The 19487-nt window shown below is 41.4% G+C and overlaps 1 protein-coding gene across 1 annotated transcript in view; it reads left to right on the forward strand.

Annotated features, from left to right (window-relative positions):
* Positions 1–801: 801 nt before the first annotated feature.
* The window catches only part of LOC115161103 (ganglioside-induced differentiation-associated protein 2), a 31416-nt gene continuing 12730 nt past the window's right edge, over positions 802–19487 (forward strand). The window contains exons 1-11 of the mRNA XM_029711850.1: positions 802–1060; positions 5428–5646; positions 7016–7155; positions 7584–7737; positions 8086–8174; positions 10773–10849; positions 11084–11243; positions 16530–16680; positions 17428–17504; positions 18604–18680; positions 18807–18946. Coding sequence (XP_029567710.1) covers positions 5465–5646; positions 7016–7155; positions 7584–7737; positions 8086–8174; positions 10773–10849; positions 11084–11243; positions 16530–16680; positions 17428–17504; positions 18604–18680; positions 18807–18946 — 1247 coding nt within the window. The 5' untranslated portion in view covers positions 802–1060; positions 5428–5464. The remainder of the gene's footprint in view (positions 1061–5427; positions 5647–7015; positions 7156–7583; positions 7738–8085; positions 8175–10772; positions 10850–11083; positions 11244–16529; positions 16681–17427; positions 17505–18603; positions 18681–18806; positions 18947–19487) is intronic.

Genomic DNA, 19487 nt, shown 5'->3' on the forward strand with positions numbered 1-19487 from the left:
AGTCATCCTGAAAGCAAAACATGGAAGCATTATGTAAATCTGCTGGTGTTCCAACTGGCCCTACTAAAGTCAACGATTTACCGCTGAGCCACGGAGTTTTGATGAAAACAGTACAGAGAAAAAAATGTATATTTGATAATCATACGCTGCTGTTTATTGTTGACCAGCAGATGTCCCTAATGTGCACTGTGAACCGATAATGAAGCTCCAAGTAATTAACCGTTTTTTAGCACAATTTTGTGAAAGCTCCGAAGACTTCAGAAAGCTTAACCCTCACCTTAAATTAAGACCAAAACACTTATTTGTGTTTTCATGAATTTTTACGATATATCCATATATATTTCGGGGGGCTATGGTAACTAGTGGAAACCCGTTTTCTGTCTTCTGGGCACACGAGGAAGACCCTACTAATCAAACACACATTGTAGTCGAACACAAACCATAGACTGATTTAAAAAATAAATAAATACAGAAACACATAGACACAGAGAGGCAGAAAATACGTATATTTTAAATATTTTGTTAAGATTATTGTACTTATAATCTTGTTCAATAGCAATTGAACTATCGATCAGTCACATTAACTAGTGTTTGTATTTATTACATTAGTCTGTTTTATGGGGTTGCTTCTTGTGTTGTTGTTTATTTTATTACAAAATATATCTGCTCTATGCCATATATTTGACCATATATCTAAATGCATACATTTACCTACAATATAGAAAATGCTCTCGAGGATTTACTTACCGGTAGCTGCAATTCTAATAGGTCCTCTGAGTGCTGTACTATGCGTTTTACACAAATGTTGGGATTTATTGTACGTCCCTGGGCATTATTCCGGAAGGGATTGTTATGCGTGTTTGGGTTCTTCGTAGTGAATCAGCTGATCAGGAACTCACCAAACTATAGTAAACGTGACTGCGCGATGGGAATTGGCTTGATCAAATCAAGTTTTGCCATGTTTGTGATCATAACAAAATCATGAAGACTCCCTGCATTCGATGCTTTTTGTAATTCAGTCCTGCTCGGAGAAAACATATTCGTGGACGAAGGAAAACGGGTAGGTGTAAATGTTTCTTCTGATTACCTAACGTTAGCTAGATAAATATTGAATTTCCTTCCCCTTTTCGACATGCTATTATTTGCTGTCGTGCTAGCAGGTTATTTGCGAATCAAAGTAAAACGAAAGCAAATGCTGCACTGGTAATGTATGTGATGGTCTGCTGAGCTCGAGCTCCATGGTTGGTGATGACGACACATTTTATGTTCTCATTTGATGTTTTCCCCATAAATGGGGCCAATTTAACCGTTCAAATGGTAATAACATATGAGTAATGGCACAAGCAAAAACACGAGGAAATGTTTGACCATGCTTCAGTAAACACAAATATAGACTTTTTTCAAGTTATGAAAATGAACTAGTATATCTTTATCTTCATTCTGCATTTCATCGAGTCCTTATGGTCCATTCAAATTCCCTGTCTGTTTAGGTGTACTGACGTAACAGTAATGAGTCGGACCTAGTCAGACCTTGCTTGCCATATTCACCCAGTTTGCTCTAACTGCCACCTAACTACCAACAATGCAATCAGAATATTCCAAACATAATAAAGTGTCTACTGACAAATTTGGCTTCTGCTATTTAGGTGATAGGCTTTATTTGGCAGGTTGTAGACTAGAGGTTACAGAAGTCCTTAAAACTGGTTAATTTATTACTGTCTAGAACTACACTAAACAAAAATGTAAACGCAACACGTTAAGTGTTGGTTCCATGAGCTGAAATAAAAGATCCAGCAACTTCACACAGCCATTAAAGAGGAGTGGGACAACATTCCACAGGCCACAATCAACAGCCTGATAAACACTATGCGAAGGAGATGTCGCGCTGCATGAGGCAAATGGTGGTCACGTCAGATACTGACTGGTTTTCTGATAGACGGCTAGGGTTGCAAAGGGTCAGAAACTTTCCATTAAATTAAGTTAAGCCCTGGAATTTGGGGAATTTTGCTTAAATTCATCAAAAAACGTTAGCATGTAACAGTTAACCTTTTTTTGTCGGATACACATAAGGCATTTCTAGGTCTTGTGGCATATTTTGGTTAAACTATCCCCAATTCAATGGAATTGCAACCCTCTGCATGCACAGTGCATTCTTCCATCACATGTGCAGTGCATTCTTCCATCACATGTACAGCTGATTCTGAAGATCTTGCACTCTAATGAGATGCTATTGAGCCCACACTACTACACTGTCTGAGCCAAGGACTACATGCTTTCTGTTAAGTTTTGATTACAATACTGGGTGGGGTGAATATATTTTATGACATGCATGATTTTTTTGTTAACTAGTAAATAGTAGCCTGCAGCAAAGTGTGTTTAAATCATTTCTAACTTGTTAACAATTTCTGCTAGTTAGTTTTTGCTACCATGTGGGTTTTAGCTTGCTTGAGCCTGCTAATTGAGGAGTGTTAATTCACCTGTTGCCATACATGTTTCATTTTGAAACATTCATCTTACTAAGGAGTTGTTTAATCTAACTGCTTAACTATTTATCTGTACATGGAGTTGTATTTTTTATTTTTACTCGTTTTTTCCCCTAATCTTTACAGGAAAATACCACGGGTACTATCTGATGTGTGGAGACATTTCACTGCAGCTAATGTAGAAGGAAAAGCTGTGTACATTTGCAAGTACTGTGCCATATATATATATTTTTTATTTTACCTTTATTTAACTAGGCAAGTCAGTTAAGAACAAATTCTTATTTTCAATGACGGCCTAGGAACAGTGGGTTAACTGCCTTTTTCAGGGGCAGAATGACAGATTTTTACCTTGTCAGCTCAGGGATTCGATCTTGCAACCTTTCGTTTACTAGTCCAACGCTCTAACCACTAGGCTACCTGCCGCCCCGGCAGAGATACAGAATCATCTGGCCAAGTGCATAAAGTTCCCTCAGCGCTCACAACAAGCAACCTCTGGCAAAAGTCCCTCTACTTCTATTCGAGGTGAAAATGATGTATCAGACACCTTATCAATAGCAACAGCTCATGGTCCTGCTGGAATTAGAAGTTTTTTTGACTCCATGGAGGAACGTAGTCAGAGAAATGCTGATGAATGTCTTGCTCGAGTTGTGCATGCAACTGGTTCATCTCTGATGCTCACAGGCAATGTGCATTGGAAGAGATTTCTGAATGTTCTTCACCCAGCCTACACCCTTCCAACCAGACATACTTTATCTACTCATTTGTTGGATGCAGAGTTCAACAGAGTTCAATTGAAGGTCAAGCAAATCATAGAGAAAGCAGACTGTATTGTAATCCTCTCTTATGCGTGGTCGAATGTTTGTGGGCAAGAAATAATTAACTCCATCATCTCCACCCCTCAACCAGTATTCTACAAGAGCACAGACATAAGGGACAACAGACACACCGGTTTCTACATTTCAGGTGAGCTGAAGGCAGTCGTCATTGACCTTGGACCACAGGAGGTATTTGCACTGGTGGTGACAGACAATGATGCGAACACGAAGTCTGCTTGGTCTAAAGTGGAGGAGTCCTACCCTCACATCACATCCATTTGCTGTGCTGCTCATGCATTGAATCTGCTCCTCAAGGACATTGTGGCACTGAACAATGGATACACTCTACAAAAGAGCCAAGGAAATGGCTAGGTATGTGAAGGGTCATCAAGTTACAACAGCAATCTACGTCACCAAGCAAAGTGAGAAGAATCAAAGCACCACATTGAAGCTGCCCAGCAACACCTGTTGGGGTGGTGTTGTCATCATGTTTGACAGTCTCCTGGAGGGGAAGGAGTCTCTCCAAGAAATGGCTGTATCACAGTCTGCCGATATGGACAGCCCCATCAAGAGGATCCACCTGGATGATGTATTTTGGGAGAAAGTGGTAAGCAGCCTGAAACTCCTGAAACCTATAGCAGTAGCCATTGCACTGATTGAGGGAGACAATGCCATCCTGTCTGATGTTCAGACTCTGCTTGCAGATGTAAGAGAAGAAATCTGTACTGCCCTGCCCACTTCACTGTTGCTCCAAGCAGTTCTGAAATGCATCAAAAAGCGTGAAGACTTCTGCCTGAAGCCCATACATGCCGCAGCTTACATGTTGGACCCCAAGTATGCTGGCAAGCGCATCCTGTCTGGTGCAGAGATCAACAAGGCCTATGGTGTCATCACTACCGTGTCTCGCCATCTTGGCCTGGATGAGGGCGAGGTTCTTGGCAGTCTGGTGAAGTGCACTTCCAAGCAAGGGCTTTGGGATGGAGATACAGTATGACAGTCGTGCCAACATATCTCAACAGCCACCTGGTGGAAGGGACTTTGTGGATCTGAGGATCTTTCCCCTGTTGCCTACATCATCCTCCAAATCCCAGCAACATCAGCTGCCTCAGAGCGCAGCTGGTCCTTGTTTGGGAACACACACACCAAAGCTCACAACAGGCTGACCAATACAATGGTTGAAAAATTGGTGGCCATCCGGGCAAATTTGAGGCTTTTTGAGCCCGACAATGAGCCATCCTCAACCAGGTTGGAAAGTGACAGTGAAGATGAGGCCTCAGTCTGATGTTCAAGAGGTGGACATTGAAGAGGTCCAGGGAGAAGACATGGAAGCCTGAGAGGAAGACAACCAAAGCTTTAGTTTCTAGACTAATTTTACAGATGTATGTTGAAAATGTTTTTGGGAGACGCGATGGATCATTGGGGATCATTCAATATTCCCTTTCTTTTGTTGTTCAGTAAAATCATCCCATGTGAAGAGTCAACTCATTTAATAAAATTTCAATTCAAAACTGAATCGTTTTATTTATTTTGGAAGGATTTAATCATTTGCAATTACGTCTACTTATAAGGTATGTTTATGTTTCTGTCTCCATATGATATGGTAAATATATCCAATGCAATAAACATCTACATTTTGAATGGTATTAATATTAATTCTGATATATTCCTGTGGAAAGTTTCCACCTCTGAATATTCCGCAAAATGTGCAACCCTATCCACGCCCCTACCTCTGTGATCAACAGATGCATAACTGTATTCCCAGTCATGTGAAATCCATAGATTAGGGCCTAATGAATTTATTGAAATAAACTGATTTCCTTATATGAACTGTAACTCAGTAAAATCTTTGAAAATGCTGCATTTTGTTTTTGTTCAGTGGATTTTTAAGCTGTCAGAACAAAGCCTTTCTTTGATTGTGTTAAAATGCTTTTGCTCTACAAAATGGGTTGTTATTGCTACTTTTAACCTACTGAATGATGAACACTGAAACCACCAGACCATTTGTAAACACACATGTAGTCACCACTTGTGACTGTCTGCTGGTCCTTGTCATAGCTGCTCCTATTTGGATCTTGGACAGTGGACACTGATATATGCACTTTAATGTCTTTCTCTGGCTTTGTTTGCAGTGGGGAGCATTGAGGTGTAGGCCAGCGAAGTGCAGGAATGGATCCTCTGGGAGCACGCTCTCAGTTTGTGGAGGTACAGACTCTGTCCACCTGGGAGCGGCAGCCAGACCCTGAGGGAGAGGAGACAGAGAAGGAGTACACTGACAGCCTGGTCAGCCAGGAGGCCTTCCCCTCCCCTTTTCCCTACAGAGAGGACATCAACAGGAAGATAGTGCTCTAGTGAGTACGCACACTGACTGGACCTCTATCTCTAATACCACTTCTCTATCATTTGGTCTCTCTGGGGTCTCTCATTTTGTCATACATTCATAATTGCAAAACTCTTAACAAATGCCTTTGTTGACAGCAATAAGCTCTCTCAAGTTGAATCCCTGGCTTCGTGTGCCTTGTGATTCTGTTATTGCTCCATGCACCACTCTCTCCACATGGGCATTCTAGACCCTACCTCATAAATCCTCTTTGTGGAGCGAGGCTGAGCACATGATGTGTCCAGAGGTTCCACTAGTAGGAGTCTCTCAGTAAGACCTTTGTACCCAGGTGGCCTCAAGCCCTCTTCACATTCCTGCTGTTGTTAAAGGAACAGACTGGACTGAACTTAGGCCTTTTTACACAGGTCTTAGGAAAATCACTTTTCTGTTACTGATTTTTCAGGACTTGACACAGTGTCTTGATTGACTTGCACTCCCTTTGCGTAAGGATCAACAACGATAACCCCAAGTGCAGAGGTTAAAGTTCTCCGTCACTGTGATGGATTTTCGTCATATGGATTTTTTTGTGAAGATTTTTTTTATTTATTTTTAGGATCTATGTATATTTTCAATAGAAAAAGACTGGAATTGGTCAAACTCTGTTTAATACATGTACAAAATGATCTTTTTTCCCTAAAGGTATGATGGTCATTACTTATTTTACATGAAAGGGGTGTTTAACTTGGCCCCGCAGACAATCTATCTGAGCTCGACTTAAGTTTCATTCATGGGGTTTATTTTTGCTTTAACCCCTGCAGGTGTGTACAACAAGGCCTACAATACTTAGCTTGTTCACAGCCAACCTTTTTGAGGTCGTACTGCTGTGATTATGCCGATGTAGTGAGGAATAAATCATTATGACTTGTCCATTGGCTGTTTGCTAGCTCCAGCATTTAAGTGAAGTGAAACATCACTGTAAACCTGATCGTGCGTCTTCTTTGTTATTTCAGTAGCTCAGCTGTCTACTGATCTGCACTCCCGTGTCAAGGTTGTCATAGGCTTATTTCTCAATGACTGAAGACTAAGGATGTCATGACTCAGTACCAACTTAACTGCTTGAGTAGTTCCCCTTTTAGAGTTTGACAAAGCAGGGCTATCCGCTGACCTTTTTTACAAGGAGCACGTGTGCGCCTAAGTTGAAAAATGGAAGCGCACAGAAAGCAATTTAGGAGCACAATGACAAATATTTGAGGTGTTAAAGCTAGAATCCTTCATTTTCTAGGCACACTGGTGCTCCTAAATACAAATTCCAGGTTGCAAGCTCCAACCTCATACTGTATGACCAATACAGACTTAAAATATCTAACCCTCTTTCTTTCTTTCTGCTGTCTCCTCTCAAGTAATGGCGATGTGGCCCTGCTGAACTGCACAGCGATTGTCAACACGAGTAACGAGACTCTGACGGACAAAAACCCCATCTCTGAGAGCATCCTCTTACACGCTGGGCCTGAGCTTCGAGATGAGCTGCTCAAACTGAACGGTAGGGGGCACCACGGAGTTATCAGGTCAAGGACAACATGCCTGGGTTGCACTTAGTCGGCACAAAACAAGAGAAAATATTTTGACATGAATGGGGTACTATATCAACTTGATCAATCAGAATGCTTATTTTCGTTGTCCAACTTCTCCTATTGGTTTGTGTCTACTGAACATGACCTTGTGTTATGCTGTCAAAATGAATGTAATGTGTTAACATCATGTGAGCACTGGAGACAAACACATTACTGTCAGCTTTTTATACCACTTGCTAATATTCAAACAGGGAAAAAAAGTGTTAGATTGGGTCTTGTTGCTGTGTGTGTTGCTATGCAAATCCCTTTGTTCATGGTGAAGAATGTTATATTTGTGTGTTCTGTGTGGGATATACTACCTGTATGTGTGTATTCATGTATATGTGTTTATCCACAGGATGTCGGACAGGCGAGGCGAAAATGACCAAAGGCTTTAACCTGGCGGCACGCTTTATTATCCACACGGTGGGCCCCAAGTACAAAGCCAAGTACAGGACGGCTGCTGAGAGCTCACTGTACAGCTGCTATAGGAACGTAATGCAGCTCGCCAAGTAAGACATTAACTCATCATTAGTCTACATGAAGTTGATTGTATTGCATAAGTACATCACATTGTTCTGTGTTCCACCTCGTGTTCATTTGGCTAGCTGCATTCCGCTAGGTGTGACTGGGACAGCAGGCCTGTTGATTACATCACAGCTTGTTCACACACACGAGTGTTTACTCCCCACATAACACGTCTGTGTGGAGCATGAGGTGCTCCCTTACTGCCCATTAACCTCATGTTTTTCGTAAAAGCTATTTACTGTGTTTGTGGTGTGTACTGTCAATTGAATGGGGTTTGTGGTGTGTACTGTTAGTATGTGGAGTTGTGAGAGCTGATGTTTGTGTCTCTGCAGAGAGCAGGCCATGGCATCTGTGGCCTTCTGTGTGGTCAGCACAACTAGGAGAGGATACGCACTAGAGGACGCCACACACATCGCCTTCAGTAAGACGCACACACAAATTCACTAATAATGATCTCTCATACAGTAGCATACAGTACACCATGTCACATCATTTTAAGTAGCTCATATGTGGCTGTCAACTATTATTTATTTGTTAGACATTTTGCAGGATGCGATCTCTTGAGATGCATCATCTCGTTTTCAAGAGTATCCATATGAAATAAATTAAAACAAACAAAGAATACTTAGAAAAAATAATATGGCAACTACTAACAATTAAGTAATAATATTTTAAAACAAAAACTTACATTAACAGCAAATTAAAAGTTGTTGATCTACAAATACAACTAATAAAAACTACTGCTACAAATATCAATTAAACTACCAATACAACTACTGCTACAACTACCAATATAACTAATACAACTACTGCTACAAATATAAATTAAACTACCAATACAACTACTGCTACAACTACCAATATAACTAATACAACTACTGCTACAAATATAAATTAAACTACCAATACAACTACTGCTACAACTACCAATATAACTAATACAACTACTGCTACAAATATCAATTAAACTACCAATACAACTAGTGCTACAAATATCAATTAAACTACCAATACAACTAGTGCTACAAATATCAATTAAACTACCAATACAACTACTGCTACAACTACCAATATAACTAATACAACTACTGCTACAAATATAAATTAAACTACCAATACAACTACTGCTACAAATATCAATTAAACTACCAATACAACTAGTGCTACAAATATCAATTAAACTACCAATACAACTACTGCTACAACTACCAATATAACTAATACAACTACTGCTACAAATATAAATTAAACTACCAATACAACTACTGCTACAAATATCAATTAAACTACCAATACAACTACTGCTACAACTACCAATATAACTAATACAACTACTGCTACAAATATAAATTAAACTACCAATACAACTACTGCTACAAATATCAATTAAACTACCAATACAACTAGTGCTACAACTACCAATACAACCCCCCCCCCCCCCCAAGGGGTGTAGAGGACATTTTGCATTTTTGTAACACATTTCATGCAATTCTACTCATTTTGCCATGGGGTGGGGAGAGAAATATACTGGGTGTATATATATTTATTTTTAGTCTTTGGAAATTGGCTGCCAGTTTCCCATCCCTGATATGTGTATATATGCATGCATACAAATACTGACCAAAAATATAAACGCAACATGTAAAGTGTTGGTCCCATATTTCATGAGCTGAAATAAAAGATCCCATAAATGTTCCATTAGCACAAAACGTTTATTTCTCTCAAATGTTGTGCACAAATTTGTTTACATCCCTGTTAGTGAGCATTTCTCCTTTGCCAAGATACTCCATCCACCTGACAGGTGTGGCATATCAAGAATCTGATTAAACAGCATGATCATTACACAGGTGCACCTTGTGCTGGGGACAATAAAAAGGCCACTCTAAAATGTGCAGTTTTGTCACACAACACAATGCAACAGCTGTCTCACGTTTTGAGGGTGTGTGCAATTGGCATGCTGACTGCAGGAATGTCCACCAGAGCTGTTGCCAGAGAATTTAATGTTCATTTCTCTACCATAAGCCGCCTCCAACATCGTTTTTAAGAGAATTTGGCAGTACGTCCACCCGGCTCACAACCGCAGACCACATGTAACCACGCCAGCCCAGGACCTCCACATCCGGCATCTTCACCTGTGGGATCGTCTGATACCAGCCTCCCGGACAGCTAACGAAACTGAGGAGTATTTCTGTTTATTTAATCTGACTGATTTTCCTTATATGAACTCGTTGAAAAAAAATAGTTGAAATTGTTGCGTTTTGTATTTTTGTTCTGTATATGTGTGTGTATATATATTTACAAAAATCTCCACATGGTGATGTTTTTGTTAGCTAAAAACAGTTTGTTCTTCGCATTTAAAAAAGGGCTTTCTTATATTAATTTAGTGATTATTAATGTACTGATTTCTATAGGTAATTGATTCCAGTCAGTTTGTATCTGAAAGATCTTATGCCAATCTCATGAAGTGTCGAAAGCAGTACTGTGAGTCTTGTATCGTTAGGTGTTCCTTAATATATAAACAGGGACATTTTTAAGTTGATAGATTTCAAAATAAATTGGTACCAATGCAGTTGTCTTCTGTTTGAGTAAGTGATTCATACATTGTTTAATGATGTCTTATAATTGCATTCAATAATGAATCGACAAAGATTTGTTATAAATTACATCTAATTCGTAAGGTCTTGGTTGTGTTTTGGTAGATGATGTCACCATAGTCTATGATAGGATGCTGCATTCAGGTTACTAAGGCATTTTAAATGGATATAGTAAAACAATTATTAGATCTGTATAGTAAACAAAGCTTATAGTTAACTGTTTTTCTAATATAATAAATATGCTTTCCAAAAGATTCAGAATCAATACTTAATCCCAGATATTTCAAACAATCAACACTTTCCAGCCTTGCAACTATTCATACTGGCATGATGTTTCATAACTCATCCATGACCCCTGACCTATGTGAAACATATGACTGTGTCTGGAGTGTGTAACTGTTTTTTTGGTTGTTTTTTTGTTGCAGGAACGGTTCGCCGGTTTCTCGAGAACCATGGAAAGAGCATAGAGATGGTGGTGTTCGCTGTGACGGATATGGAAGAGGTGTGTTCTTATATTCTTCTCTGCACATACCTTCCATGTTTTACACATTCCTAGGTTTATGTGCACGTAAATGTACTGGCTTATTCTTAGAGCAACCAACATTTTCTGGAGTGTAACTATAACTTTATATCAGTCTGGGGAAACTGAGGGTTTTTGTGTTAGAAAGCATGTGCGGGTGTGTGGCATTATTTTATATATGTGTGTTTAACATTCGTTTTTGTATATGCGTCTTAGCCTACATACAGGAAGCTGCTTCCTCTCTACTACCCTCGTTCTGAGGAAGAGGAGCGCGCCAGCCTGCCCCTAATCCCTGCCGACATTGGCAACTCGGAGGGTGAGCCTGTAGTCCCAGAGAGACAGATCCGCATCGCTGAGAAACCAGGCAGTCTGGAAGGTAAGACTACATTTCCCACAACCCACTAGGTGCGACTCATCTCCTAGCTGTAAAACTGAATATGGTTTCAATATGTTTATTATAGTAACATCTTCCATTCCATGTACAGTACCAGTCAAAAGTTTGGACACACCTACTTATTCAAGGGTTTTTCTTTATTTTACTATTTTCTACATTGTAGAATAATAGTGACGACATCGAAACTATGAAATTACACACATGGAATCATGTAGTTACCAAAAAAGTGTTGCTGAGCACTTGCTTTTCCTTCACTCTGCGGTCCACCTCATCCCAAACCATCTCAATTGGGTTGAGGTCGGGTAATTGTGGAGTCCAGGTCATCTGATGCAGCACTCATCACTCTCCTTCTTGGTCAAATAGCCCTTGCACAGCCTGGAGGTGTGTTGGGTTATTGTCCTGTTGAAAAACAAATGATAGTCCCACAAAGCGCAAACCATATGGGAGGTGTATCGCTGCAGAATGCTGTGGTCGACATGCTGGTAAAGTGTGCCTTGAATTGTAAATGTATCACAGACCGTGTCACCAGCAAAGCACTCCCACACAATCACAACTCCTCCTCCATGCTTCACGGTGGGAACCACACGTGGAGATCATCTGTTCACCTACTCTGCGTCTCACAAAGACATGACGGTTGGAACATAAAATCTCCAATTTGGACTCATCAGACCAAAGGACAGAGATCTACTGGTGTAATGTCTATTGCTCGTGTTTCTTGGCCCAAGCAAGTCTCTTCTTTCTTTAGTAGTGGTTTCTTTGCAGGAATTCGACCATGAAGGCCTGATTCACGCAGCCTCTGAACAGTTGATGTTGAGATGTGTCTGTTACTTGAACTCTGAAGCATTTATTTGGGCTGCAATTTCTGAGGCTGGTAACTCTTAACTTATCGTCTGCAGCAGAGGTAACTCTGGGTCTTCCTGTCCATTGGCGGTCCTGATGAGACCCAGTTTCATCATAGTGCTTGATGGTTTTTGCGACAGCACTTGAACAAACTTTGAAAGTTCTTGAAATTTTCTGGATTGACTGACCTTCATGTCTTAAAGTAATGATGGACTGTCGTTTCTTTGCTTGTTTGAGCTGTTCTTGCCATAATATGGACTTGGTCTTTTACCAAATAGGGCTATCTTCTGTATACCACCCCTACCTTGTCACAACCCAACTGATTGGCTCAAATGCATTAAGGAAAGAAATTCCACAAATGAACTTTTTAACAAGGCACACCTGTTAATTGAAATGCGTTCTATGAAGCTGGTTGAGAGAATGCAAAGCTGCTATCAATGCCAAGGGTGGTTACTTTGAAGTATCTCAAATATAAAATGGTGATAATAGACCGGCTACCACCAGCAGTCCTGTGCAGCAGCTGTAGTTCCTGGAGTCTGAACAGAACTAGCTAGTGCTGCCTAGTTTAGGTTCTGTGTCCATGGAGAAACACTCAGTGGACATAGGAGAAGAATGCAGGATGATCTGTCATAGTCGAGTCAGTGGAACATCTCAGTCATATCCTCGACAAGCGCACGCGCACACACATATCGAGTGAGGGTTCTTACGTCAGATTGGAAGGCATTAGGAGCCATCAAATTGTTAAATTAAGCATGTCTTCCTGTTGATTAATATTTTCCAATGAGCAGGTGCAGTAACTGCAGAAAGGAGGACATACAGTGCCTTCGGAATGTATTCAGACCCCTTGACTTTTTCCACATTGTTACAGCCTTATTCTAAAATGCATTAAATACAACATTTTCCTCAGCAATATACACACACTACCCCATAATGACAAAGTGAAAACAGGTTGTAAGAAATGTTATCAAATATATTCAAAATAAAATAAATGAAATGCCTTATGTAGGTTAAGTATTCAGACCCTTTGCTATGAGACTCAAAGTTGAGCTCAGGTGCATCCTGTTTTCGTTGATCATCCTTGAGATGTTTCTATAACTTGATTGGAATCCACCTGTGGTAAATTCAATTGATTGGACATGATCTGGAAAGGCACACACCTGTCTAAGGTTCCACGGTTGACAGTGCATGTCAGAGCAAAAACCAAGCCATGAGGTCGAAGGATCTGGGGAAGGGTATGAGAACATTTCTGCAGCATTGAAGGTCCCTAAGAACATAGTGGCTTCCCTCATTCTTAAATGGAAGAAGTTTGAAACCACCAAGACTCTTCCTAGAGCTGGCCATCCGGCCAAACTGAGCTATCGGGGGAGAAGGTTCTAGGTCAGGGAGGTGACCACGATTCCGATGGTCACTCTGACAGAGCTCCAGAGTTGCTGTGGAGATGGGAGAACCTTCCAGAAGGACAACCATCTCTGCAGAACTCCACCAATGAGGCCTTTATGGTAGAGTGGCCAGACTGAAGCCAAAAGGCACTTAAAGACTCTCAGACCATGAGAAACAAGATTCTCTGGTCTGATGAAAACCAAGATTGAACTCTTTGGCCTGAATGCCAAGCGTCTCGTCTGGAGGAAACCTGGCACCATCCCTACGGTGAAGCATGGTGGTGGCAGCATCATGCTGTGGGGATGTTTTCCAGCGGCAGGGACTGGGAGAATAGTCAGGATCAAGGGAAAGATGAACGCAGCAAAGTAAAGAGATCCTTGATGAAAACCTGCTCAGGACCTCAGACTGGGAGCGAAGGTTCACCCTCCAACAAGACAACAACCATAAGCACACAGCCAAGACAACACAGGAGTGGCTTCGGAACAAGTCTCAATGTCTTGAGTGGCCCAGCCAGAGCCCGGACTTGAACCCGAACGAAAATATCTGGAGAGACCTGAAAATAGCTGTGCAGCAACGCTCCCCATCCAACCTGACAGAGCTTGAGAGGATCTGCAGAGAACAATGGGAGAAACTCCACAAATACAGGTATGTTTATAAATTTAGCAAAAATGTCTAAACTGTTTTTTGCTTTGTCATTATGGGGTATTGTGTGTAGATTGATGAGGGGGGAAAAAAAACAATTTAATACATTTTAGAATAAGGCTGGAACATAACAAAAGGCACTGTATGTCTTCAATAAAGGAATCCAAGATGGCCTCCCTCTTGTTTTTTGGGGTGTTGAATATGTTTCTCTTTCAGTAAGGGTGTTTTTTTTTTGTTTTGTTTATGTGTTTGTGGACTGAACTATAGTACTGAACTGGTGTACTTTAGCCACTTGTGTTCATTTTAGCCATGTGTATGTTTATGTTAGTATCAAGATTGTGTGTACCTCTTTTTTGATGACTGTTGCTCATATGGGGCTCCAGACCCAGAGGTGTTGATCCAAGACAAACAGGCTGTGTGTGAGTCTGGCCCAATGACAAACACTGGAATCAACACAACACACACACACACACACACACACACACACACACACACACATATTCCGCCTAATCCAGAGGGGCCATGGATGAGCTGTTTCTCTTGCCTTGGGCTGGATGACTCAGGACTGGAAAGGACAGCCCAAGGTCTAGACACTAGACAATTTAAATAAACACACCGGAGGGACAGGCCCGGTTTCACAACCAGTGAACATGTGATGTTTCATGATTATTTTGTGTGTTTGTGTGTCACAGCAGTGCTTTGAAAAATTATATTTGTTGATACAACATTGAGAGTATGTTACAGTGGGGGGGGGAAAGTATTTGATCCCCTGCTGAATGTGTACGTTTGCCCAGTTACAAAGACATGATCAGTCTATAATTTTAATGGTAGGTTTATTTGAACAGTGAGAGACAGAATAACAACAACAAAAATCCAGAAAAACGCATGTCAAAAATGTTATAAAATGATTTGCATTTTAATGAGGGAAATAAGTATTTGACCCCTCTGCAAAACATGACTTAGTACTTAGTGGCAAAACCCTTGTTGGCAATCACAGAGGTCAGATGTTTCTTGTAGTTGGCCACCAGGTTTGCACACATCTCAGGAGGGATTTTGTCTCACTCCTCTTTGCAGATCTTCTCCAAGTCATTAAGGTTTCGAGGCTGATGTTTGGCAACTCGAACCTTCAGCTCCCTCCACAGATTTTCTATGGGATTAAGGTCTGGAGACTGGCTAGGCCACTCCAGGACCTTAATGTGCTTCTTCTTGAGCCACTCCTTTGTTGCCTTGGCCGTGTGTTTTGGGTCATTGTCATGCTGGAATACCCATCCACGACCCATTTTCAATGCCCTGGCTGAGGGAAGGATGTTCTCACCCAAGATTTGACTGTACATGGCCCCGTCCATTGTCCCTTTGATGCGGTGAAGTTGTCCTGTCCCCTTAGCAGAAAAACACCCCCAAAGCATAAAGTTTCCACCTCCATGTTTGATGGTGGAGATGGTGTTCTTGGGGTCATAGTCAGCATTCCTCCTCCTCCAAACACGGCAAGTTGAGTTGATGCCAAAGAGCTCCATTTTGGTTTCATCTGACCACAACACTTTCACCAGTTGTCCTCTGAATCATTCAGATGTTCATTGGCAAACCTCAGACGGGCATGTATATGTATTCTTGAGCAGGGGGACCTTGCGGGCGCTGCAGGATTTCAGTCCTTCACAGTGTAGTGTGTTATCAATTGTTTTCTTGGGGACTGGTCCCAGCTGTCTTGAGATCATTGACAAGATCCTCCCGTGTAGTTCTGGGCTGATTCCTCACCGTTCTCATGATCATTGCAACTCCACGAGGTGAGATCTTGCATGGAGCCCCAGGCCGAGGGATATGGACAGTTATTTTGTGTTTCTTCCATTTGCGAATAATTGCACCAAATGTTGTCACCTTCTCACCAAGCTGCTTGGCGATGGTCTTGTAGCCCATTCCAGCCTTATGTGTAGGTCTACAATCTTTTCCCTGACATCCTTGGAGAGCTCTTTGGTCTTGGCCATGGTGGAGTGTTTGGAATCTGAGTGATTGATTGCTTCTGTGGACAGGTGTCTTTTATACAGGTAACAAGCTGCGGTTAGGAGCACTCCCTTTTAAGAGTGTGTTCCTAATTTCAGCTCGTTGCCTGTATAAAAGACTCCTGGGAGCCAGAAATCTTTCTGATTGAAAGGGGGTCAAATACTTATTTCCCAAATTAAAATGCAAATCAATTTTATAACATTTTTGACATGTGTTTTTCTTGATATTTTTGTTGTTATTCTCTCTCACTGTTCAAATAAACCTACCATTAAAATTATAGACTGATCATTTCTTTGTCCGTGGGCAAACATACAAAATCAGCAGGGGATCAAATACTTTTTTCCCCCACTGTATGTATTTTAGAGTTGGAAGTAGTTTTCATAGAATGATGTGTCTGTGTGTACTGGGTAGATGACTGTGAGGAGGAGACTCTGGACTCAGACCTGGGCCAGGTGGGGAATCATGCGTTTGCCCGGATGGAGGGAGATGTGGACAAACAGCGCAAACTCATCCTGCAGGGCCAGCTGTCTGACGCAACCATCCACAAACAGCACCAGAGAAAGTGAGCCTAACACCTCTTGTGTACAGAGATGGGCAGTATTTCTGTTACGTATATTTGAAATACGTATTTGAATTACTTCTGAGTGTTTTGTATGTTTTATTTCACTGAGCTGAACTACACTCCAATGTATTATGTAACAAGTTACTTTCGAAAGCTGTAATTTGTATTTTCAAAATACAATTCTATACCATTTATTTTTTAGCGGTTCACAATTGTATGGCCCCTTTCACCCTACATTGGTATCAAAAGTCTGATGGCGCTGGTGTAATACGAATGTCTGCTAAATTAACAAAATGTATATGTAAAAATGAACAATTGCCAAGTATGCCGAGTATAATTCTAATGAGCTCTGCCCCGAAACAAGGCCAATGCCAATACCCAGTGTGCTTTGCAGTTGTTCATTTTTGCATTTTGGTAATTTAGCAGACACTCTTATCCAGAGTGACAGTGCATTTAACGAAGGTAGATGAACACCAACATATCACAGTCATAGCAAGTAAGACGTTTCTGTAGCTGTTAGAATGTTGTTTCTGTTCAGCCAGCTACTTGCAAATGTATTTTAAAATACAAAACACATGTATTTTAATTAAATACTTTTTCAAAGTATTGTATCTTATTTTATTTTGATACATTGGTCTTTAGGGTATGCATCCTATACCCTAGTTTTACCAACATTTACAGTACACCCTAAGCCAGTACAATACTGAGTGTTGACATAATGTGTTATAATCTCTGCTGTTGTCGCAGTTATAACCGCTGGTTATGTCGAGCCAGGGCAGAAGACTTGTCTGACATAGCAGCACTGAAAGCCTTATATCAAACTGGTGAGTCGAGAGAGTGTGTGTTCGTGCGTGTTTTTTTTGTGTGTGTTGGAGATGGAAATCCTTTTTCCAGCTCATCAAGGGGGAGATCATTTGTTTTCTAATTTTTCGTTATCAGGATTAAAAATGGCCAGTAATGAAATGGCCTCTGTGGTCATGACAGGATGTGTTACTTTCACTCTCATTCTCTCCCTCTCCTTTTTATATTTATTTTAACCTTTATTTAACTAGGCAAGTCAGTTAAGAACAAATTCTTATTTACAATGACGGCCTACACCGGCCAAACCCGGATGACACTGGGCCAATTGTGCGCTGCTGTATGGCACTCCCAATCTCGGCCAGTTTTGATACAGCCTGGGATCGAACCAGGGTCTGTAGTGATGCCTCTAGCACAGATTTTTATTTATATAGATATATATATTCCCAGGTATGTTGACTGAGAACACGTTCTCATTTACAGCATCGACCTGGGGAATAGTTACAGGGGAGTGGAGGGGGATGAATTAGCCAATTGTAAGCTGGGGATGATCAGGTGACCGTGATGGTATGCGGGCCAGATTGGGAATTTAGCCAGGACACCAGGGTTAACACCCCTACTCTTATGATAAGTGCCATGGGATCTTTAATGACCTCAGAGAGTCAGGACACCCGTTTAACATCCCATCTGAAAGACGGCACCCTACACAGGGCAGTGTGTAGGGTGCCCTGGGCCACTGCCCTGGGGCATTGGGATATTTTTTAGACCAGAGGAAAGAATGCCTCCTACTGGCCCTCCAGCAGTATTAGGACTCCCATCCAAGGACTGAACCGGACCAACCCTATGCAGTTCCTTAGACCACTGCGTCACTCAGGATGTCCTGCTCTCCCTCTTTCTCTTACTGTCTCTTGCCTCATTCTCTCTGTTCCCACGGTTTCATTTAGTTCTTTGGTTCATTCATTTGTATTTATTTTTCAGCGATAGCGATTTTATAAAGTAGGGCTCATAACACCCTCCTGTTTTCAGTGAGTGTAATTGTTCCATGTCTCCTCTAGGAGGCAGTGTTGTAACACTGGCAGGCCACTGGGCCAGAATCTGTGATTGTGTGTGTGTGTGTTCCTACAGGTGTTGACATGTGTGGCAGGACGGTGATGGTTCTTGTTGGCAGAAATATTCCTGTGACCCTCATCGACATGGAAAAGGTACCAGGCCTCATTCGCAGGAAAGATCACGAACGTTACAGTTTTAGTGGTGCAATAGAATACAGGTGAATGTTGTTGCTCTGTGTGAAAGCCTTGACCGCTCCACCATGTGTGTCTCCACTGCAGGCCCTGCTGTACTTCATCCATGTCATGGACCACATCACAGTGAAGGAGTATGCAATGGTTTACTTCCACACTCTGACCGGAGAACATAACCATCTGGACCCTGAATTCCTTAAGAAGCTCTACGAGATTGTAGATGCCAAGTAAGACACATACACCATGCGTTTTATTGATTTAGTGAGGCGAGAGAGAGATTAACTGAAGGCTATAGAGACTGTTTGTTACCAGATACGATGTGCGAATCAAATCTGAACGCGTAAGATGAAATTGGTCTTCAGCAAGTCCTTTCCATGAATGAGGCTTTACCATGAAATTGTTATGGGCTCTATGAGCTGTCAGCTGTAGTTTGTTCTTTAGCGAGTACAGTTGGCTCATCCTCCAGTAAGACCTGAGTTTCGTTTCGTTTCATTGACCAGTGCTGGTTTATCACCTTTTTGTATAGCATCCAAATATATTGTTCACACTGCCAAGGAGCTCGGAGAAGGTTCCCAGAAAGCGTTGGCAGTGAGGCGCCCCAAATCAGAGACGCTAACATTACGAAAGCATTAGCATTTCCTGCCAGCGCTACAACCTTCACTGAACAAACAGCCTGTTGCAGACAGCAATCAGCCATGACTGAACTTCATGTGCAATTGAAGAAAACTGCATCAGGTTCTGTGTGACTTAAAATAAATCTCCCTTCCT

The sequence above is a fragment of the Salmo trutta genome, chromosome 24 (assembly GCF_901001165.1).
Source record: "Salmo trutta chromosome 24, fSalTru1.1, whole genome shotgun sequence".
In the NCBI taxonomy this organism is placed as follows: Eukaryota; Metazoa; Chordata; class Actinopteri; order Salmoniformes; family Salmonidae; genus Salmo; species Salmo trutta.